At 51.4% G+C, this 21,543-nt stretch overlaps 9 protein-coding genes across 9 annotated transcripts; 7 read left to right on the forward strand and 2 right to left on the reverse strand.

Annotated features, from left to right (window-relative positions):
* Nucleotides 1–942: 942 nt before the first annotated feature.
* AA0111_g12011 (hypothetical protein) lies at nucleotides 943–3,108 on the forward strand (the record flags this gene model as incomplete). Its single annotated transcript, XM_028645943.1, has 1 exon — nucleotides 943–3,108. The coding sequence occupies one exon, from the start codon at nucleotides 943–945 to the stop codon at nucleotides 3,106–3,108; it is 2,166 nt and encodes a 721-aa protein (XP_028500372.1).
* A 513-nt stretch (nucleotides 3,109–3,621) lies between these two features.
* Nucleotides 3,622–5,256, forward strand: AA0111_g12012 (hypothetical protein; the record flags this gene model as incomplete). Its single annotated transcript, XM_028645944.1, has 1 exon — nucleotides 3,622–5,256. The coding sequence occupies one exon, from the start codon at nucleotides 3,622–3,624 to the stop codon at nucleotides 5,254–5,256; it is 1,635 nt and encodes a 544-aa protein (XP_028500371.1).
* A 1,549-nt stretch (nucleotides 5,257–6,805) lies between these two features.
* AA0111_g12013 (hypothetical protein) lies at nucleotides 6,806–8,025 on the forward strand (the record flags this gene model as incomplete). Its single annotated transcript, XM_028645945.1, has 3 exons — nucleotides 6,806–6,823; nucleotides 6,882–7,306; nucleotides 7,359–8,025. The coding sequence occupies 3 exons, from the start codon at nucleotides 6,806–6,808 to the stop codon at nucleotides 8,023–8,025; spliced, it is 1,110 nt and encodes a 369-aa protein (XP_028500370.1).
* A 338-nt stretch (nucleotides 8,026–8,363) lies between these two features.
* AA0111_g12014 (putative DNA primase large subunit) lies at nucleotides 8,364–9,992 on the forward strand (the record flags this gene model as incomplete). The annotated part of the gene is made up of 3 exons (XM_028645946.1): nucleotides 8,364–8,553; nucleotides 8,607–9,139; nucleotides 9,195–9,992. 3 exons carry the CDS (start codon nucleotides 8,364–8,366, stop codon nucleotides 9,990–9,992), a joined length of 1,521 nt encoding a protein of 506 aa, XP_028500376.1.
* Nucleotides 9,993–10,987: 995 nt separating this feature from the next.
* AA0111_g12015 (Protein FIZZY-RELATED 2) lies at nucleotides 10,988–13,008 on the reverse strand (the record flags this gene model as incomplete). Its single annotated transcript, XM_028645947.1, has 4 exons — nucleotides 10,988–11,839; nucleotides 11,890–12,449; nucleotides 12,496–12,620; nucleotides 12,674–13,008. 4 exons carry the CDS (start codon nucleotides 13,006–13,008, stop codon nucleotides 10,988–10,990), a joined length of 1,872 nt encoding a protein of 623 aa, XP_028500375.1.
* An 872-nt stretch (nucleotides 13,009–13,880) lies between these two features.
* Nucleotides 13,881–15,495, forward strand: AA0111_g12016 (Aspartyl aminopeptidase; the record flags this gene model as incomplete). Its single annotated transcript, XM_028645948.1, has 3 exons — nucleotides 13,881–13,947; nucleotides 13,995–14,056; nucleotides 14,110–15,495. The coding sequence occupies 3 exons, from the start codon at nucleotides 13,881–13,883 to the stop codon at nucleotides 15,493–15,495; spliced, it is 1,515 nt and encodes a 504-aa protein (XP_028500374.1).
* A 280-nt stretch (nucleotides 15,496–15,775) lies between these two features.
* On the forward strand, nucleotides 15,776–16,943 carry AA0111_g12017 (hypothetical protein; the record flags this gene model as incomplete). The annotated part of the gene is made up of 5 exons (XM_028645949.1): nucleotides 15,776–15,838; nucleotides 15,894–15,915; nucleotides 16,017–16,085; nucleotides 16,137–16,228; nucleotides 16,278–16,943. The coding sequence occupies 5 exons, from the start codon at nucleotides 15,776–15,778 to the stop codon at nucleotides 16,941–16,943; spliced, it is 912 nt and encodes a 303-aa protein (XP_028500373.1).
* A 585-nt stretch (nucleotides 16,944–17,528) lies between these two features.
* AA0111_g12018 (putative fructose-bisphosphate aldolase) lies at nucleotides 17,529–18,416 on the forward strand (the record flags this gene model as incomplete). The annotated part of the gene is made up of 1 exon (XM_028645950.1): nucleotides 17,529–18,416. The coding sequence occupies one exon, from the start codon at nucleotides 17,529–17,531 to the stop codon at nucleotides 18,414–18,416; it is 888 nt and encodes a 295-aa protein (XP_028500369.1).
* Nucleotides 18,417–19,409: 993 nt separating this feature from the next.
* Nucleotides 19,410–21,460, reverse strand: AA0111_g12019 (hypothetical protein; the record flags this gene model as incomplete). Its single annotated transcript, XM_028645951.1, has 5 exons — nucleotides 19,410–19,492; nucleotides 19,770–20,115; nucleotides 20,173–21,156; nucleotides 21,207–21,281; nucleotides 21,335–21,460. 5 exons carry the CDS (start codon nucleotides 21,458–21,460, stop codon nucleotides 19,410–19,412), a joined length of 1,614 nt encoding a protein of 537 aa, XP_028500368.1.
* Nucleotides 21,461–21,543: the final 83 nt, after the last annotated feature.

Consider the following 21,543-nt stretch of genomic DNA (forward strand, 5'->3'; position numbering starts at 1 on the left):
TACTTAACTTTTTACTGCGTATTTATAATATAGTCCTTTACTTTAACTTAAGTCGTCTAGACTAAAGTAAAGCTAAAAGCTAAAAGAAGTTAATATCTTAATTTTTAGTAAAGTTATATAATTACTAAGTTTATAATATTCTAAGACTTAAGTTTAAGCTATTATAGTAACTATTTATAAAAATAGAAAAAGAAGACTCCTCTTTATTCTTACTTAGTTATAGATTTTAAGTATATAGTAGGGTACTTACTAATACTAAATAGATAGAACTATTTGTTATAGGCGGAAAGAAGCCTGCTAACGAGTATGCATTTGTCCTATATACAGAAGAAGAAAGATAGAAAAAGAAAGAAGTAATAGTACTTTTCTCTTCTTATAGCGCAAAGCGTTTGTACGCTACTTGCGCTAAGAGTGTACAGAGAAAGGTTCCTCCCTTCCTAGCGTCTGTTATACGACTCACTGGCGTAGCCTCTTACACTATAATTGAATAGCAATATACTTATAAGAGTATTAGAGTTTAGACTCTTAATAGATAAAAATAAGTACTATTATCTTAAGGAAGATTGTATATATCGCCCTCTACATGAAAGTCAAAGCTCTGTTTGTAGTAGACTTCGATAGTACAGCTGGGACTTCCTAGATCTCTAGCGCGGTAGTTAAACTTAGGTTAGAAGCGGAAGTGAAGCCAAGTTTGCGTAAGAGCGCGAGTGGACTGTACTTAGCTACCGTTCTTCTGACTCAAGCGGCACAACATAGAGTGAATGAAAGACTAGCAAGTTGAAGTTTACGATGATTTCAACCCTTCGTCGTAGGCACAACCCTCTGCATTCTCAACCACAACCTGTCCCGAGAACCTCTTCATCGTGATACCAAGTAAAATCAAGGGGAGATCAACTGCACAATCTGTACGATCACCTCAAGTGCCTGTACAACTTCTGTGCAATGGCATGGCTGCCACCAACATCCCCAGCTACCTTGCGCGCCTCAAAACGCACCTGCGAAGAGGATATAAAGGACTTCCCGAAGAGACAATGTCGGACTGAATTCCAGACGCTCACTGAAGCTACCAGTGATGTCAACAACAACTACTCTGGCGAGTTATCAGAGACCACTCCACAATCATCGTCGTCGCTATTTCCAGTTCAGTCTGCACATCCAGAGAGATCCGATACACGTCTACCAGATATCAACGAGATTGCTGTAGGCCATGAAGTTTCACATTATAATTTGTATGCTCCAGCCCGTACATACAGAGATTTGAATGAACAGCACGGCCTCACAGTACCCTTCCTGCCTCCGCCAGCTTCTCAGCGGAGCTACGACTATGCAAGCTATCCGCATCAATACCATTCGGACGAACTACCTATGAGTGTGCTAGGACTATCTGTGCCTCATGTTCCGCCTGATCAAGGACAATATTACCCTTTGGACTCTTCGATCGCTATAAACCCTCAAGTCCATGAACAGCCAATAGAGGAAAGGCTTATCTTAGCCCTAACTGCAGCAGGCTATGGCCAAGATGTTACGGCTTCCACATCGGCTGAACAAGCAGCTTGGCAAGATGTTTACACTAGGCAAAACATATGGCTTTTTAGAGCGGAAGCAGACCTCCAAGGTCATACTATCGAAGTCGTTCCTGGTATTCCCACTGAACAAGGCGCTCTAGGAAGTTCCGCTGGCATCAATCATGATCTGATTCCCACTGAGGTGTGGTTTCTGCGCTCCCTTTCGCCTTTGTTACGCTATAGCGCGTACCGTATGATGACCGAGGAAGCACATGAGATGATCACCTATGACCAGGCTAGCGAAGAGTTCCAAAGACGTTGGGCGTGGATTCTGAATTTTCAAGCATTTTTGCTGTGGAAAGAGAAAGAGTGGGTGGGATCTTTCCAACAGATTGTCGATACGCACAGACGGCGGTGTTGGGACCAGAAAGTGGAAGAGCAAGCCATCGAGACCCCTGTCAACCAGGCGATGATTGATACGTTCAAGCGATCGAAGATGGAGGCTCGCGGTGCGCCACTTGTCGGTGTGACTTTGGACAATGAAACGCCACAGGTGCCTCCTTCTGAGTCAGTGCCCGTAGCGGAGCAGCCGGCTACAAGGAACAACACCACAGAAAAGTTTCAGAGCCCGATATCTCATTCTGATATACCGTCGATACTGCCAGAAAGGCTACATAAGCCAGACATGATCAAGCATCCTTTGGATAAGATCGCGGTTCCATCGTATCCTTTCGACAAAATCAGCGATTTCACTCCAAACGGAGAGGGTATATACCAATGCATGCACCGTTTTGGAAGGAAGTGGCCTTGCTGCAAAAATGGGCTGGATGAGCAAAAAATGAAGCAAGCGATCTATAGGAGTATCAGTACGTGGAAGTCACAAGTTGAGCGCCTGATCGAGAACGGCGATCTGCATCGGAGTCATATGACCTGGCCAACACATCAGAATCAGGCGTTAAAAAGAGCTCATATCGCTGCAGAAAGACAGCGAGCAGAAACAGAATCAGGGAATGGAGAAGTAGAAGCGGAGCGAATTGGTAACGAGGATAAGAAGCAGAAACAGAAAAGGCTGATGGACAACACAGCAAAGGTAAGCCAGGGGAAGAACACGCAACTAGGTTTGCAGCAGGAACTACTCGAAGAAGATGCGACGTCTGAATCTTCATCTGTTTCGACACTAAACTTACACCGCCAGTACGAAGCGACAGCACCTAAACTATCTCCTGACGTAGTTGTTGCGCAACTCGTATCTGATTGGAATATTGCACGGATCAACATACGAGACAAGCAAGAATTCGATAACTGTCTGCATTTAGAGCAGGGTAAGAAATGGCCTAAGTGGCCACGCTTCAAGGAGTGGTGGGCAGCAAGGCTTTCTCAGGTCGAGTTTTTGCAGCTTTCACAGGACCAGAAGATTGTCTTGAAGCGTCCCGAACCATCTAGCATTGCGGACGATGAGGCAGCGTTTGTAGAGAAGACCAAGGAATCACTGCCGCTTGATGCACAAGGGCCAGCCGATACGGAAGAGAACACTGACCCAGACGGTTCAGACCTGGATGGACTGTTTGATGATGGTGATGAAACGAATCTCCAGGAGACATAGAGAGCAGGAAGTTTGATAGTGCTCTCGTGTTCTGGAGATAGTCTGGTAGTGAAGTTGTCGCTATCATAAACAGTACTCGACGGATCCTATTTCCAGACTCGCGGACTGTGAGTCACTGTGTGCATTCTGCATCCACCGCAAGCGAGAGCGTTGAACCTGAAGTGCCGACATTGTGAAGTCATGAAAGGCATATCGTCTAAGATAGTTATACATCTCTCACACAACGCGACTGAACAGTGGCTGCGATGAAATGCATTGTGCGTGCCTAGCTCAATATCGGTTTCGAAATCGTATCTCAACAAGTACGTCATCCCTTGTCTTGCTCCGTGCACAAGGTCACAGAAGGAGTGTCTAATTTGCCTCCCTTAGCCTGGGAAAGTTGCACAGACATTCGAGTCACAAGTGGTCGCGAGAGATGATCAAACTCCTATGTCCATATTTCTTGGGTCTTCACTAATCGAGACAGCTTTCTGATTGACCTGTCCTCACGCACACATAGATCCTCGAGTCGAGATGCGATCACTATCGAGGAACACTCTCGATCACGTCTTCGTGCGTAGTAAGCGCACCGGGGATGTCAAGATTCGCGGATCGAAAGGGTCATCTCATCGATCAGCCTCATCCCTGGCACCACACGAACGTATCCTGCACTACGTTGGCAAGGGCCGTACATATGTCTGCCGATGTACGAGCCCTAGGCGGCATTCCGTGCGAACATCCTGCGTGGCTTTCGAATCGAGGCATCTGAGTGCAGATCTTACGCTGTATCTAGAACGCCATAACCTTCAATCATGCGCCATTGCCGACTTGGAAGATTATCACGAATGGCAAGATGCTAAGTGGGAGATGGAAGGCGTCTACGCTGACGAGTTTCATTATGCCAATCGAGACAAGGACGTTGTCTGTCGCTGCTTACAGTCAAGGAGTCATGACTATGGCACACCTCGGCATCCCGAGATCATCGAGCGATGCGCGGAGTTCTTCTGCGCATACAGCGGCGAGCTCACGGCTACGAAGAAGCAGTGGAAATCCTTCGACTACAGCTCACCTCCTCCGTACTTATCCATTGTACAAGACCAGCCTGATCACCAGAGGACGTTCAAAGACACCAAGAAGAAGCATCGACCAACAATATCGCCAGAGGTGGAAGTGCGGAACAAAGCCGAGTGTAAAGCTTCGGTCCTGCCAGACCATCATGGTCATGCCTCGATACAAGAAGCAACACCAGAATCTGAGCCAGAGATGCTTCCTCTGGCGTGGCAGCCCGCTCATCCATCGTTTTTGAAGGCTCGACCCGGTGCAGAATCGCCTTACAGCACACCCATGGGCACCATTCCACCGTCAAGGTCAGCAAGTCCTTCAGTAGCACTGAACCTGACGCAGCGTGCTTCTTCGTCTGCCTCCTCGTCCCAGTTCCAAGACGAGGCAGGTACAGCTGTGAATACGCATGTGTTTAATCCGTTGCGCACACGAGACTGGCTTACCGTTTTAGCTCTCACTACCTGTTGTGTGTGCTCAGTGTACGAAGAAAAAGCCGTTCATGCGCTGCTCAAACGTTTTCCAGATTTGGAGATCTCAGACTACCCTGAGGTTCAAGTAACGGGGGTCGTACCTGGTAGCTATGGCGACAATGCCGACCTCCCAAATCCCGAATCTGGGTCGATGAAGAGTGTCCCGGTGCATGGGGATGCTCTTGGTATCCACGAAGAAAATGGATGTCCCGAAGAGGATGGAGGATACGAAGAGAATGGTCATGGTACCACAACCAGCCGTGAATCTCTGCCATTCGACAATGGTCTGTGGTACCGAGACCGCCTCCACTATGAGAAGTATGGAGATATGGCGAGCCAAATTTCAGTGGCAGAGCTTCCCGCTCGTAGTTTGCCAGTCGAACTTCCATGTTTCGACCCCAATGAAGGAAATCAGACTCCGGTTGCAGGACTCACAGATCGTAGATCGCCGGTGAAACTCCCGGCTACACCTGTACGCCGACGACACACTGCAATGCTGAAGAAGCTCGAGGGACGGGAGTGGGACACAGCATCGGAGTTGGAAGCCAAGCACTCCAGATTCCGGCACGAACAAACTATCAGTGGTACGTTCACTTGCGCGCGTAAGACCGCAAGATTGAGCTCACCCTTTGAGTAGAATCCCCATACCGCGACATACTTACTGCCCTACCAAGCGGAGTGTCTTCTTCGCCATGCTGTAGCAGCTTCCCCTATGAACCTTGCACGTGCTGAGCAATACCAGCTGTGCGTTCAGCATTTTCAGCATGCACGAGAACGACTTGCTTTGCTGCCGGATTGTGGTTGCATTATACATGGAACATGTTTCCTGCAGAGATTGCGCAAGCTTGACCAGCAGTTCGGCAGATGTCCAGTCTGTGGCATAGGCGTGTGGAGGCGCTCGTGCACGATGACTGAATTAGCCGCTGATTGTATACTTAGGATATGCTCAGCATAGCGATATAGGTATTCTTTTGGAGTGCACTTACGCGATGTGCTCTAGTGACCACCAGCACGAAGCCGAAGTTCTTTAGCCTCTACCCGCTGCATATTCCCCGGCTTCACAACGTTAAGATGGTTCCAGAGCAGCTACACAAAGATCAAGGATTCAGACGCTGTGGAACCTGAACCGAGATCATTCTCGCCTAGACATCATTTGGAGGTTTGATGGACAAAGAAGAGCGCGAAGCGAGGGAACGACGGTAACGATGGGAGAGCGGTGGAACGTGCGCGTCTCAACCTCATACGGTCAGCTGCGATGGTCCTTCGACGGTTTCGACTCGTCTTCATCTCATTGTGCTCTCATACTCTACATCGCACACGAAGCCTTTTCTTTGACCCAATGATGCTGTACTCGATAGCTGACCAGCCCAGAAACATGAAAATGACGTCATCTCCGCCATTACTCTGTTCGAACATTGTGAATTTTCCAAAGCACACACGTGAACAAGGACGCGTTGCTGTTGCGCTAGCTCCCTAACATCAGTATTCAAGTACTACTTTGAGAACCGAAGCAGGCATGAAGGGCGGGCCATCAAAGCGCGCCGTGTAGGACTAACGCATTTGAGATCAAGTTTTACTCGCTCCCAATGTCTACCTTCTAGAAGAGCGCTATGCTATGCAATGTTGAAATTATGAGTTTATCATATACATTATTGTCGTTCAAGAGCATCTTTGAAGATATGCAAGTACTCATTCGTGGAACAACGCTTGACAGGGTCTCAAGTTGGTCTAAGCCCCCGGCTATTCTCCCAAGGACAAAAGGCAGTGGCTATAACACGATCATCCTATACCCTGCGGAATTAATTACTTCCAAACGCCCGCTCGCTCGAGAGCTGCCTCCCCACATCATTTGCGGTTGTCGCATTGACAAAGCAGCCGCCTCTACTGAAATTGGAGATAAATTGCAGTACGCAATGTGACCGAGCAAAAGCTTGTTTCGAAATGCCAAATCAAGTGGTCAAAAGCCAGTCGATTGCCACGATGTTTCCTTGTTACTCACGTCGCTAGTGTTCCCGTTCTACGTCCCGATGTTTTATACGTCACTTCTTTCTGTCGCTTTAGCGACGCTTTCTCTGGTATCGCCGACGGTCAATGGGCGTGCGATTGAAGCTGTCGAGAAGCGACAAGATGCGTCGCATTGGATCAACACCTGGACCAGCATGCCGCAATTGGTAGAAGCGAGCAACATGCCGCCAGCGCAATTCGTATGGCAAACTCCCACACTATTCTAAATACATCTTCGCAATTCTAACATGATCATAGAGTTCCGGAGGTGTTCTCCGAGATGCGACACTCCGCCAGACCCTCCACATGTCTGTCGGCGCCCCGAAGATCAAGATCACGATTTCCAACACCTTCGGTGGGTCTGATCTCCCCATCACCGCAGGTTCCGTTGGGCTTCCAGCAGGTGATGCGGCGGGTGTTAGTGGCATTCAAGCCTCGCCACTGGCTGCCATCACTGTTGGTGGAAAAAGCAGCTTTACTGTGCCCAAGGGCCAGGTTGTTACCAGCGACGAAATTACTTTCGAAGTCAAGCCGCAGAGCATGCTCACAGTGAGCTTGTACAGTCAGCAGGGGCAGAGCGGAAGCAGTATCACTGGTCATCCAGGCAGTAGGACGACTAGTTGGTTTGTGAGTGGAAACAAGGTCAATGCTACGACTTTCTCTGGAACTTCCAGTGTGCACTGGTATGTCAATAATGTAATATATGTAAAGAGTGGCATACTAACTGGACTACAGGTACTTCGTCAGCGCCGTTCAAGCCTACGTACCAACCAACACCAACTCTTTGATGGTCCTTGGCGACAGCATCACCGATGGACGTGGTTCAGATGACAACAAGAACAATCGCTGGCCCGACCTCGTACTCGCCCGACTCCAATCTTCCAACCACACCAACGTCGCCGTTTGCAACCAAGCTGCAGGCGGCAACACAGTCTTGAGCGGCGGTCTGGGCCCACCTCTGCTAACTCGCTACAAGCGCGACGCCATCGATCAGCCCGGCGTCAAATGGGTGATGGTCTTTGAGGGCGTCAACGATATCGGGGGCGGTGCTAATAATGCCGCCACGCAAACCTCCATCGGTGATCGCCTCATCGCAGCGTTCAAGCAGATCGCTGCTGATGCGAAGAAAGCTGGTTACACCACGATCGGTGGGACGATTACGCCTTTTGCGGGAAACAGCTATCAGGGTGCTGAGAGGGAGAAGACGAGGAAAAGGGTGAACAAGTGGATTCTGGAGAGTGGGAACTATGATTTTGCGGTTGATATTGCGGGCATGGTCGCGAATAAGGCGAATACCGAGCAGTTGGATCCGAAGTACAATGGGGGTGATGGGTTACATCCAAATGTCGCGGGTTACCAGGCGATTGCTGATGCGTTTCCAATTGATATCTTCAAGACGTGAAGAAAATAGGGCTTAGAGTAATCCATTCGTTTGTATGGCGCGTTGTCTTTGATGAAGCTTGGCTGCCAAAGGTCGATACGAGATTAGGACATTGACCAGACCGTCTATACAATATGGGGAACCTTAGAGCAAGCTACCAAGATTATGTACACTTGTTTTACCGCTGTCACATGCAAGACACAATGCTCATGGTGAGCCAATAGGACACGCGAGTCGCGCGTTGGCTACATTTGGCTAGCGTGTTTTGCGCGTCCACGCGAACGCGCCTGCCACTTTAACATGATCAACCTCCGCAACGTCAACGCCGCCGCAGAAATACGCAGCATATCTACAACACCATGATCCGCCACGACTACTCCCGCGTAGACCCTAAGCGCCGCGCGCAGGTCGACCCCAAGAGACGCCAATTCGCCAAAGCGGACTTTGAACAGCAGAAATATGAACACAGGCTCAACTTCTACGTCTTACCACCCACGGCAGAAATCACCTTGGACGAGTTTGAGACCTGGGCCATTGACAGATTGAAGGGTCAGTCTGTTGGCTATGCAGTCCTGAGGATTCACTGACGATGTCCGAAACAGTCCTCTCCGAACTAGAAGCCTGCAGTTTCCGAAACAAGAGCCCAGAGGAGACGGCCGAATACATGAAGAGCATATTGGAAAAGTACCTCCCGCTGCGATCAGATTCATCGCGAAGTCAGAAACTACAGGAGGAGAGGCGGAGAGACCACTATTCACACTTCATCCTGCGCCTAGCTTTTTCCTCGACCGAGGACTTGCGACGGCGGTTTTCGAGATTGGAGACTATGCTGTTCACACTACGGTTCAAGGATGACGATTTACGAGAGAGGCAGGAGTTTGTAAGGAGCCTGAATCTGGAGTGGGAAGAGGTCAGGGAAGACGAGAAGAGGGAGCTGAGAGAGGATTTGCATGCTGCGAGTGGCATCAAGAAGGGCGAGGACCAGGAATGGTTCAAGGTGGACTGGGAGCGCGTCCCCGAACTCGTGTCGCAAAGAAAGGTCTTGCTGAAACGAGGAATGGCATATGTCCCGCAGCGAGAACAGATGAGTCTAGTAGTCGCCGAGTTCACCAAGAAGCTCGATGAAGCACTTGAGGTAACCACACCGCCATCCCTATACCCCCAAAACAAGGTCACTAACAACTATCTAGCTAACAGCACGCGCCCTCCCTCGCCTCGACGAAGACGATCGCCTTGCTCCCATACTCGCCCACCTCTCTCAATCCTTCACCGCCCCCGACGCCGCATACACCACCGCCGACGCCAACATCTCAGGCCTCAGCACCATAACCGCTACTTCCATCGACACCCTATCCCAAAACTTCCCCCTGTGCATGCGCAACTTACACATGACACTGCGCGACCAATCGCACCTGAAGCACTTTGGCCGGCTCCAATACACCCTGTTCCTCAAAGGCATCGGCCTGAGTCTAGATGAATGTCTCGTCTTCTGGCGGCGCTCCTTCAAACTGATGACAGACGAGAAGTTTCAAAAAGAATACAAATACAACATCCGACATTCCTACGGCGACGTGGGCGGCGACGCAAACAGGCGCGGACGCGGCTACACCCCTTACTCGTGTCAAAAACTCCTCACGGAGCCGCTACCCGGTCCGGGACAGTCTCACGGATGTCCTTACCGCACCTTCACGCCGGACAACTTGCTCTCGATGCTTCAGCGCGTTGGTGTAAATGACCGTGATGTGCTCAAAGTGGTCAAGGAGGACGTGGGCAAGCAGCGGTACCATGTTGCGTGCAATCGCGTATGTGAATGGAGTCACAAAAAGGAGATTAACAAGGTGAAGCAGGATGGGAGCTGGAGTGGGAGTGATTTGGATACTATTGTGCATCCGAATACGTATTTCAAGAGGAGTTGGCTGTTGAAGCATTTGGGGGATGGGAATGCGGGGGTTGTTGGTGGGGCTGGCGGAGAGAAGATGGAGGAGTAGTAGGGAGTGAGCAGCAGTGATGGAATGGAGTTTGGGTGCATGGGATAGCGCATGGTCATGAAGGTTGGGTAGGGTGTCACTGGCGTGTGGAGCGTGGCCGCTCTTAGTGGTGGATGATTTGGTGGCTTTTGCCATGTTCGAGGAACAGCTTTTTTTGATGTCGATATAGTACTTTGATACTCTACTACACGTTCTATTGGCTGCCTGTCAGCATTACCAATTATACTTCAGGATGCACCCCCAATCAACACATCTATTCCCATGCCATTTCACAATACCCCCACACCACTCTCCCATGATTGAAATAGACTTCGCTCATCTCGCAACGAACATGCAGCCCTTGGTCGTTAAGGCGTTTCGTATGGCCGGATGCTCATAGTCTTCAATCATTTTGTATTCACCGAGAAGAAAGAAGATGATTGAAAGTTCCGCGCTTGATTAACGTGGTATGTAAGCTAATAATGTACACTTGTAGTCGTAAAAGCCTCGGCCTATCCAAGGATAACCCTAAGACATATAGTATCCAACCGGGTCATCCTCCTTATGATCCCCAAACGCCAGCCCGCAACCCAAGATATGTGGGTCGCCAAAGCAAATGCATAGAAGAACCGCCGCTCTGAAGCAGTTCTCAACGAGTAGATGAAAGATGAGAATAAAGGTAGGCCATAGACCTCTGAGATAATTCCTTCTCCAGGCTCATACCCAGAACTCTCTACACCTCATGCTCAAAACGAAGCATATATGGCAGGCTGATTTTGCGCCCCCCAACGCCGTCGATAAGAGCATCCCGTGGTATCTTGCTGCTCAGAACGCCCAAAACACCACCCATGCCCATGATAAGATAAAGCCCAGGTATTGATCATAACCATACAAGAAAATGCCGCTGAAGTCGTTGCAAGAAAGGAAGTAACATGGACCGAACATGCGAGGAAACCGCGGAATCAGTCCTATAGTACACTTTCGTAGAAGCCTGGTTGCAGAACAGAAACAAGTCATCAGCGAATGACGCCCCAACTGTCCATACTGCTGAGACCCCCAGTGCGCTCCTTCTTCTTGAACGCATTCCAGAATCGCAGAGTCTCATCGCCAGCACCTGTGACGATGACCTGGCCGTCTGGACTCATAGCCAAGTAGAGGACACGGTAGGTATGGCCTGTCAACGAGACGACTTGTTGCATGCTTGGGTATTTCCAGACAATGATTTGGTTCTGACTGTAGCCATGTGTGGAGACGATTTCGTTGCTATTTTTCGACCATGCTAGGTTGCAAACTTGGCTTCCGGTGTCAAGACTGTTGATGAGGTTGGCTGGTGCGGTGGGCGATAAGGGGATGTTTGCTGTTGACGCAGCTGAGGCGGCGGCTGAGGCCGATGCCAGGGCTGATGCCGATGGACCGTTGGAGTTGACGAGGGTATTCCAGAACTTGATGGTTCGGTCTGCGGTACCACCACCGCTAGCAAGGAGACCACGCTGGTGAGGGCTCCAAGCAATGGCCTTGACGGCAGCCTGATGTTCACTCCACTTAAAAGTGGGCTCGGCGTTGAGTTTCTCCCACACCATGAGCTTGTTGTCGTTGCCTCCAGAGGCGAGTTGTCCATCCTCTTGGTTCCATTTGAGACCACAGACTTCTTGCTTGTGACCGACAAGCTTTCGAAGCCATTGCTCTGGCTGTCGGACGTCGCGATGGTAGATTGTGCGATCTCTTGATCCAGAAGTGAGGATGTGTTCGTTCCATGCAAGGGCGCCGACCCTAGCAGTATGACCTGTCATGGTACGGAGACGTCGCTGAGTCTGTGCGTCCCAGATTTGTACTTGACCTCGATTCGTACCAACTGCAATGTGTGATCCCTGGAAGACATTAGCATGGACGGTATTTAAAAAAAAATGGCCACACTTACACGCTGTATCCAGTTGACACTTGTGACGGAATCGTCTTGTAGTTCGCAAAGCTTGGTGACGCGGCCACTACTCGAGTTCCACATGTAGACACATGAGCCGAGGCCTACTCCAAGGGTGTTTTGGCTACCCCAGTCGACGAGGTTGAGGTAGAAGTCATCAGCGAGATCCGGTGCATCCAAAACCTTGTATGGCACCTTGGAGACGGCACGGGCTTGACGTTGGGGACTGAGAAGCATGCGCTGGCTGCTGTATTTGATTGGTGATAGGCTGTATAGATCTGAGCGGGCGTTGAGATTAAGGATGCCGTGCCGACTTGAAGGTGTCCGTGACGGAGTTGGCTGGCCCGAGTATGAGAAAAGGTTTTTGTGCGGGGTTGACGGCGTCCCTGAAGGCGGCGGTAATGTAGCTGCAGTCCTGGCTGGGGGAGTGTGTGAGCGTCCTGCGCCTCGCATGTTGGCACTGTCGGTCGGAGACAAACTCTGGGGAAAGGCTTGAGGCACGGAGCCCTCAAACATCTCTTGGCGGAGTACGGCGGAGTATGTGCGGTTGGCCTCTTCAGCTGCAAAAAGTCAGTAGGTGTATAGTAGTCGACTGTGGGTGCTCACTCTTCTGGAAATGCAGTTCATGGTGTGGAGTACGCCTGGCCTTGGACGGCGTTGCGGGTGATGCCTCATCATGGAGGAGATTGAAGCTTGCCTGCAGATCTTGGCCTGCGCGATTTGGGATGAATCTGAAGACAAGTCAGCATGGTGGTTTCGATGTGACTGAGTATGCCCATCTCACCTGTCGCCGTATATGCGCGGGCGCTTTCGGCTTGGGCTTGCTGTAGGCGTCCGCTCCCTAACTCGGCCAGCCTGCTCAATGTGACCAAGTGCCTTGGTCAAAGCGGCAGCATCTATGGGTTCTGAGCTCCGGTCGAGCGGGTTCGAGGGGAAGATCTGGTTACGCTTGTGGGAGGCGGTTGGAGGCGTCTTTGACTCGGGTGGTGATATCAGCGTCGGGGTTGCAATATCGTCGTCGAGTTGCGCATTCGTAGCAACTGGCTTCCCCAAGTCGCCCGGCGGTGCGGAGAAGAATGCGCCGGGCTGTGCCTTGCTGTTGCTGCGTGTATGGACCATGGTACCAAAGAAAGTGATGTCGTCGTGGCGGGGTGTAGGCGATGACAGATGGCAGGTCGCAGTGTTATCCTAGGCGGCTGGACAATGGTCGCCTGGAACGAAGGTAAAGGTGAGAACAATGAGTTGAATGGCGCGGTGACGTCGAGTCGTGGTATTGTGATGATTGATAGCCCCTAAGTCGTTTGCCCTCCTCTTAACCAATGACAGGTCGTCGCGGCGCACAACAGTGCCAACAATAGATATGCCTTTTATTCAATTTCGGTGCGCATCGAGTCACGATAGTGGTGGGAAGGGTAGCCGTGGTGTTGGTGGTGGGCGCGCAACGGGCGGGGTGGGCGGCGGTGACCTTGTTGTGGTTGCGGGTCGGAGCTTGTATGCTAGACAGCCGCAGGGTGCTGGGGGAGCAACGAGAGACAGGCGGGCGCGCACGTAGCGAGAGTGGATAGTAATGGGCCAGACGCGGGCCAGTTTAAGCTGAATACAGGTGAAGGTGAAGTCGGGGTTGCATTTATCATCTAGATCAAGTCGCGAGTGAAGTGTGAGGAGTCGCCGCGACGCGCGAGGCAAGTGCCCGTCACGTCGTGGCTGCCATGTCGCCATGTTTTGATGTTCCCTTTCCTCTCGACGCGTTGGAGACGCCTTGTCCAATCAGCGCCGCGCATCGCCGCCCGGTGGAGCCTAGCGCTTGCTCTCGCCAGGTGCTCAACCGCCTCTCAATCGATACCCCACACCGCCCGCGCTCAGCTGGTAGACGTTGTGTCCAATCCTTAATGCTGCCATCATCCAAGCTGCGAATTACACTACTGCATTGCGCACCGACCTCACCCCTTGCTGTATCACATTCGACCTTCATCTCGTCGCATATCCGGACCATGTCGACTAAGCCCTCTCTTAAAGCTGCCGAGGACTTCCTCTCCTTCGTCAATGCTTCGCCTACACGTATGTCGCATGCTGTCGTCATTCTCGTACATACTGACCCCCAACAGCATTCCACGCTGTCAAGTCAGCAAAAGAAAGGTTAGAGAAGGCCGGCTTCAAGCAAATCAAAGTACGCATTCACTTCCATTCTTGTCAGTTTCGACAGTAACTAACTCCGACCAGGAGCGCGACTCATGGGCACCCACCCTCCAGCCCGGAGGCAAGTACTACCTCACCCGTAACACATCCTCCATCGTCGCTTTCGCTATCGGCAACAAATGGAAGGCCGGCAACCCCATCGCCATGATTGGCGCCCATACCGACTCTCCATGCCTACGCATCAAGCCTGTGTCTAAGCGAACAGGCGACGGCTTCATTCAAGTAGCCTGTGAGACATATGGCGGTGGTCTCTGGCACACCTGGTTCGATCGCGACCTCAGTATCGCAGGTCGTGCTATGGTACGAACAAAGGATGGCAACATTGAGCAGCGCCTGGTCAAGGTTGAGAGGCCAATCTTGCGGATACCCACTCTAGCCATCCATTTGGACCGCCAGGAGAACTTCCAGTTCAACAAAGAGACACAGCTATTTCCTATTGCTGGCCTGGTCGCTGCAGAGTTGAACCGCCAGGGTAAGACCGATGAGACCAAGGAGGATAGCAAGGACACAGAGACCGAGGGCCCACTCGCTGCCCCAACTGCAAGGCACCACCCCTACATCATCGACATCATCGCCGAGGAGGCCGGCGCCGAGCCAAGTGACATAGTAGACTTTGAGATGGTTCTGTACGACACACAGAAGTCGGTCATTGGTGGCCTGAACAATGAGCTCATTTTCTCTCCGCGACTGGACAACCTCATGATGACCTACTGCAGCGTCGAGGGTATCATCAAGAGTCTTTCTGCATCATCCGCATTAGAGAACGACTCGACCATCCGACTCATCGCATGCTTCGACCATGAAGAAATTGGCTCCCAGACTGCACAGGGAGCCGACTCAAACCTGTTGCCTGCTGTAATCCGCCGCCTGTCAGTCCTACCCGCCTCTGACAGCAACTCGGACAAGTCTTTTGAGAAGGTTGAAGCGGATACTGCTACCGCTTACGAGCAAACGCTGGCCACATCGTTCTTGATCTCCGCCGACATGGCCCACTCGGTGCACCCCAACTACCCGGCCAAGTACGAGTCCCAACATAGGCCAGAGATGAACAAGGGCACTGTCATCAAGATCAATGCCAATGCCCGGTACGCCACCAACTCACCAGGTATCGTCTTGCTTCAGGAGGCAGCTCGGCGCGCGAAAGCGGCGTCTTACAATCCAAAGTCGGCCAAAGAAGGTGTCCCGCTCCAGCTCTTTGTCGTCCGCAATGACTCTTCCTGTGGTAGCACCATCGGTCCCATGCTGTCAGCAGCGATGGGCGCTCGCACTCTTGATCTAGGTAACCCTCAGCTCAGCATGCACAGCATCCGCGAGACTGGCGGTGCGCATGATGTTGAACATGCCGTCAATCTGTTCGACAGCTTCTTCGAAAACTTTGAGGAACTTGAGAAGAAGATTATTGTGGATTGACTTGATCGCTCGAGATTATGATGAACAATCTAGTCGAATATAGTAGACGAATATTAACGGCATGAATGAATGAACAACAGTGTGTCAAGCGCAATAATGAATCAGAGCGTCTGTGAGTACCCTGTGTGGCCTTGCGACCCTAGGAACGATAGTAGGGTAGACCTGGACATTCTCGGTATGGTTCCGCTGCTGATCTCAGGGTCCACGCCAAGGACCCCACCAACGTCGGCTTTGGAGCGTTTGTTCTCTGACGCGAACCGTTGTTTTGACAACTGACATCATGGCACCTCAATTTCTGTCTGGCGACAAAAACGCCATCGACGGGTTCTTGGATAAATTCGATGTACGTCTCCAGAGAGGACTGTTGCTATGTTTCGTACTCATATAGGACGTTCTAGGTCTTCCTGTTCGACTGCGATGGTACGCGCCCACCTTTTCACCATACGGCACGTCGGTTGCACTCGCAACTAAAGCAGCACCCGCATTCCACATGACCATCTACTGATTGTGACCAAGGACAGGCGTCCTCTGGTCCGGCGATCACCTATTCGAAAAGGTCCCTGAGACGCTGGAGATGCTGAGGAGTAAAGGTAAGATATTCGCTTTCTACAAAGAACGTACTTTGTGCTGATCAGTTGCAGGCAAACAACTCGTCTTCGTCACTAACAACAGCACAAAGTCCCGAGCGGACTACAAGAAGAAATTCGAAAAGCTCGGTATCCCCGCCGAGGTGGTACGTAACGCGGAACCCTATAGGATAACACCAGCTGACGCGCCAACAGGAAGAAGTCTTTGGATCCTCTTACAGTGCCGCCGTATACATCGCCCGCATTCTCAAGCTCCCTGCGCCAAAGAACAAAGTCTTCGTCCTCGGCGAGAGTGGAGTGGAACAAGAACTTGACGCCGAAGGCGTCCCATACATCGGCGGCACAGATCCCGCCTACAACCGTGAATTCCGGCAGCCAGACGACTTCGAAGCTATCGCGAACGGCAGCCTGCTCGACCCCGATGTTGGCGTTGTGCTGAGTGGTCTAGATTTCCACTCCAACTACCTCAAGACGGCAATCGCGTTCCAGTACCTTCAGCGTGGTGCCGTATATCTCGCTACGAACATCGACTCTACGCTGCCAAATGCGCATACTTTGTTTCCAGGTGCTGGTGCTTCGGGCGCTTCGCTTGAGAGGGCTATTGGCAAATCGCCATTGTCTTTGGGGAAGCCGAGTCAAGCTATGATGGATGCCGTAGAAGGCAAATTCAAGTTCGATCGTAGCAGGACCTGTATGGTGGGAGATAGGCTGAACACTGATATCCAGTTCGGCATCGATGGAAAGTTGGGCGGCACACTGGCTGTACTGACGGGTGTCAGTAAGAAAGAGGACTTTTTGGCCGAGGGTGCGACGACTGTTCCCACGGCTTATGTCAATGCGCTGGGTGATTTGCTGGGTTAGGGGGTACTTTTCGCAGCTCAAGACTTAGGCGGAGTCGAGATTGCAAGGATATAGATAGCAATGGCATAGAACAGATAGAATTGACATAGATGGTTGTGCAGCATACGGAAGCACACACGGTTTCCATCCAGTATCATCCAATGGAAACTAAGTGGAACGCTCTGCGACAGCGAGACGCTGATCATCCTAGCAGAACGGACGCGAACGAGCCTCTACATCAACGACTTTTCCGTCCATGCTACCCCAGGCTTCCCCCTCCATCATGGGCAGCATCTGGGGTAAGCCAAAGGCCGCGGTAAACCACGCTCGACTGGGTATCCCGCGGGAACTTGCCCACAGATTCCGACACTGAAATTAGCCGGCAAATGACCCGAACGTCGGTGGTTACGCCGCTCAACTTGGAGAGCAGTTGCCGACAGCCCCACCATAAGAGAGGACATCGGAATATCGGAAATGCAACCGGAACGACGAGGGGAAGTTGCATCATCGCCCATATCACATTGCTCTCTTCCTTCGCTCTTCTCACCCTAAGTCTGCCACCTTGGAACAAATCTCATCTTGGAATATCTCCCGACCAACACAATCATGGCACCGGATCTATCCCAAAACAAGGCCGTCAAGCTCGTCGCCCACGCCGCCGCAAACAAATACGCAATCTGCGCAACATGCTGCTACAACGTCGAAGGCATCCTCGCATCCGTTCGCGCAGCAGAGGCCAAACGTGCCCCTCTAATCATTCAACTTTTCCCCTGGGCAATCACATACGCAGATGGCATCTTGCTCCACGCTGCCCGCGAAGCCGCTGACAACGCCAGCGTGCCTGTAGCCCTCCACATGGACCACGCCCAAACCCCAGAGATTGTGAAGAAAGCTGCAAACTTTGAGAAAGGTTTCGACGGCATCATGGTCGACATGAGTCATTTTGACGATAACCTTGAGAAGACGGCGGAGCTAGTCAGGTATTGTAACGAGAGGGGAATTATCACGGAAGCGGAACCGGGAAGAATCGATGGAGGAGAGGATGGTGTGGGAGATTTGAGTGAAATGGGTCTTGAGGCTATCCTTACCACTCCAGAGCAAGCTGAGGAATTCGTCGCAACGGGGATCAATTGGCTGGCTCCTGCTTTTGGAAACGTACATGGGAAATACGGGCCCAAGGGTCCTCAACTGGATTATCCGCGGTTGCGCAATGTGCATGCCAAGGTGGGAGATCGAGTTGCATTGGTGTTGCATGGAGCAGGGAAGGAATGGTTCCAGGAGAAGCTACTCAAGGAGTGCATCGAGTGTGGTGTTGCCAAGGTGAACATCAACGACGCGTTCAATAATGATTTCATCGACATCATGAAGGAGCAGGCTGGTCTTACGCCGCTGACGGGGTTGATTGAGAAGGCGACAGATGCTATGCAGAAGAGTATTGAGAATTATATCGAGTGGATGGGTGGACAGGGTATGGCGGACAAGATTCAGCTGTGAAAGCAGACTTGTGCTATGGGGCTGGGGATATGTAACATCAGTCAAGGCATCGCTCAAGTTTGCTTGTGATAGATTCTTAGCATGTCGAGTTGCGGTGTACAGGACAACTATGCGGAAAGCTGTTTGTTGCGGCCGAATACTAACGCTTTTGCGACGGGCCGACTAGCTTCATGGCTAGTCTTGCGTACATACCTCAGTAGTATACAGATTTTGGTCATCGTACAACGATTACTGATCGAAGTAGTTTACCCCTGGGTCCAGGCGCTTCGGCTTGTTCAGCTAGCTGCCGACTAGTAAACTAGGCATCAAGAAAAGTCACCGCATATAAGTAGTTCTAGGTGCCAATTCCAGAAATGGACAACGAGTTGGAGATTTCTCACAGTCATTAACACCGCCCATCCAGATTACACCTTATCAGACGTGAACATCATGTCTTTCAACTACTCCTTCCACGCCATACCCATATACTGGGTCATTGCTGTGTACCCACACATTCACTCTGTACGCTTCCCTTTTCGTCTCCCTTGTCCAGTAATTCCTGTTCTTCTACTGACCATCGATGATTCCTAGCAAATGACCTTCAAGAAGGGTATAAACGGCCAGCTCGACAACGCCAATCCCCGTGGCGCCTCCACACTAGAATTCTACCGCAAGTGCTGTCCCGGTCCTCTATATGCGAAAGCCGAGCGTGCGGAAGCATGTCACAAGAACAACATGGAGAATGCTCCCTTTTTCATTGGAGCGATACTGGCGGGCAACCTGGCCGGGTTGGATGCGGGTATGTTTCACTCTTTTCTTTATTTCACAATCTGTCATGGTCGTTCATTGATCAATAACGACACACAACAAGACATCGATAACTATCCCCGGATCGCAAGAGGTATAAGCTGACCAGAGTATCACAGCGACGATGAATACCTTAGCAGGAGCCTATATCGGTCTTCGCCTTGTATACAGTTTCATGTACGTCAAGATTCAGACAAATACGCCGAGTTACTTGAGGAGCGTTACGTGGATTGCGAGCGTGGCGGTCTTGATGACCATGTTCGTGAAGGCGGGGAACAAGATGAACTCGGCTTTAGGGCTGTGAGAGGTGTGAGTTTAGAAAAGATTGTCAAGAGAAGCTGCAAAGAAACGTACACAAAAAGATTGAAACTCGTTATACCAGGATCGGATACGTGATTGCAATATCTCAGTTACACCACAGCCGCCCTTTGTAGAATGAATGTTTCAAAGAATGATGACGCCCTCCACATCTTCACCCTCCACGCCCCCTCCTCTCTCGAGCCAACCTGTCTTCGAATTCGAGAGTTCACTGCGGCCAAGCACACAAACCCCCACAATCACTCTCACCATTCAGCGGATCACAGTCATCTCTCGGATCGTCAACACAAACCTGACCTGGTGTATCGCACTCGAATCCTGCAAACCCACCACACAGCTTCTCTCCAACGCAGATACCCAGCTGGTCACAAGCGGGACCGCAAGAACCTGGTTTGAATGGATCGGTAATGCAGACCTGGCCCGCAGGACAGTCGAGGACTTGGCTTGCACGACCGCCGCCACAGATTTGGTTCGTGGGGGTAGCCTGGCGAGGAGGAATGGGCGAAGGAAGGGGCACGGGGGTGATGGGTACGGGAAGCGGGACGGGTGTGGCCGTGATGGTCAAGAGGGTGGAGCTAGGGTAAGGTGGACATATCTGACATATCTGTTAGTCCGTTGTCATCACTACATAGGCGAAAACTAAGATTCATACCTGGAGAACGGGTTTCTTGCCACCACACAGCTCGTGACATCTTTTCTTGGCAGCATTCTGACAGTAGCAAGATTCAGGCCAAGACGAGATGCAATTTACTAAGGGACATTCGCAAGTTGGGGGAGGTGAGGCTGGGACAGGTACGGGCTGTGGGTCTGCCACACGCGCTTCGACCGAAGGAGGATTGAGAGGCGGGCATTGCGTTGGAAACGGTGGCGTGGGACCGCCGCACTTGTCAGAGCATGCTTTTGCTGCGTTGTAGTCGCAGTAGCAAGAGTCGGGCCAGACTTGGGGGCACAAATGGGGACCAGGTGCACAGACGCAAGCCTGGGCTTCTGGCTCGGGTATGGGCTCTGGTGCTGGAGCACGAGCGACCACATTGTCGACAGCAGTGCAGCTCTGGTAGACTGGCTCTATACCACCGCATTTCTCGTAACATGCCTTGTCGGCATCGTTGCGGCAATAACAGCTTTCCGGCCATGATTGGATGCATACAACGTCTTCGCATACACAAGTATCTGTCTGAGGCTCCGGTAACGAGAGTGGCTCGGGTAAAGGCTCTGGAGCACGAGTCTCGACATCAGGAAGGCTGCAATCCTGATACATCGGTTCTGCACCACCACACTTCTCGAAACAAGCTCTCGTCGCGTTGTTGCGGCAGTAGCAACCCTCTGGGAAAGAAAGAACGCATATAACCTCTTCGCACACACAAGTCTCTTCCTGTGGTGCCGGAACAGGGACTGGAGCTGGAGCTGGGACTGGCTTAGGTTCTGGAGCACGAACATCCAATTCATCGATAGGAAGAGTGCAGTCCTGATGGGTTGGCTCTTCTCCACCGCATTTCTCGAAGCACGCTTGAGTAGCGTTGTTGCGACAGTAGCAGCCCTCGGGAAAGGAAAGAACGCAGAAGACTTCTTCGCAAACGCATGCCGTAGGAGCGGGCTTAGGTGTGCTGACTGTCGATACTGGAAGGCGAGGGCAGTGCTGCCGTGGTTATGAGCAGTTTGTTTCGTATGTGTGCTGCTTTGGCTTACCAGGATACGCGGAGTGTAGTCAGGGCATTTGGCCTTGCACGCGTATTCACGCTCGTTGAGGCACTTACATGATTCCTGAACTATCTCAGCAATGACAAGACGGCCAGAAAGAAACACCAGATACATACCAGTGCACCAATAGCAGCCGAGCAATCCGGTGGTGGGCACGTCGCTACACAAGTATCAGGCTGTAAGTCTTGCGCCAGCCCAAGAGCGCAGCCAAGAAGAGGGAGAAAGGCAAAAAAGAGCTTCATATTTGACAACAAGATTACCGTTGAGAAGTAGAGATGTGTTGATGTTATAGTATGCCCGAACGGTCGTCTAATGAGGTCCAAGT

Source organism: Alternaria arborescens (genome assembly GCF_004154835.1).
Source record: "Alternaria arborescens strain FERA 675 chromosome Unknown contig_64, whole genome shotgun sequence".
In the NCBI taxonomy this organism is placed as follows: Eukaryota; Fungi; Ascomycota; class Dothideomycetes; order Pleosporales; family Pleosporaceae; genus Alternaria; species Alternaria arborescens.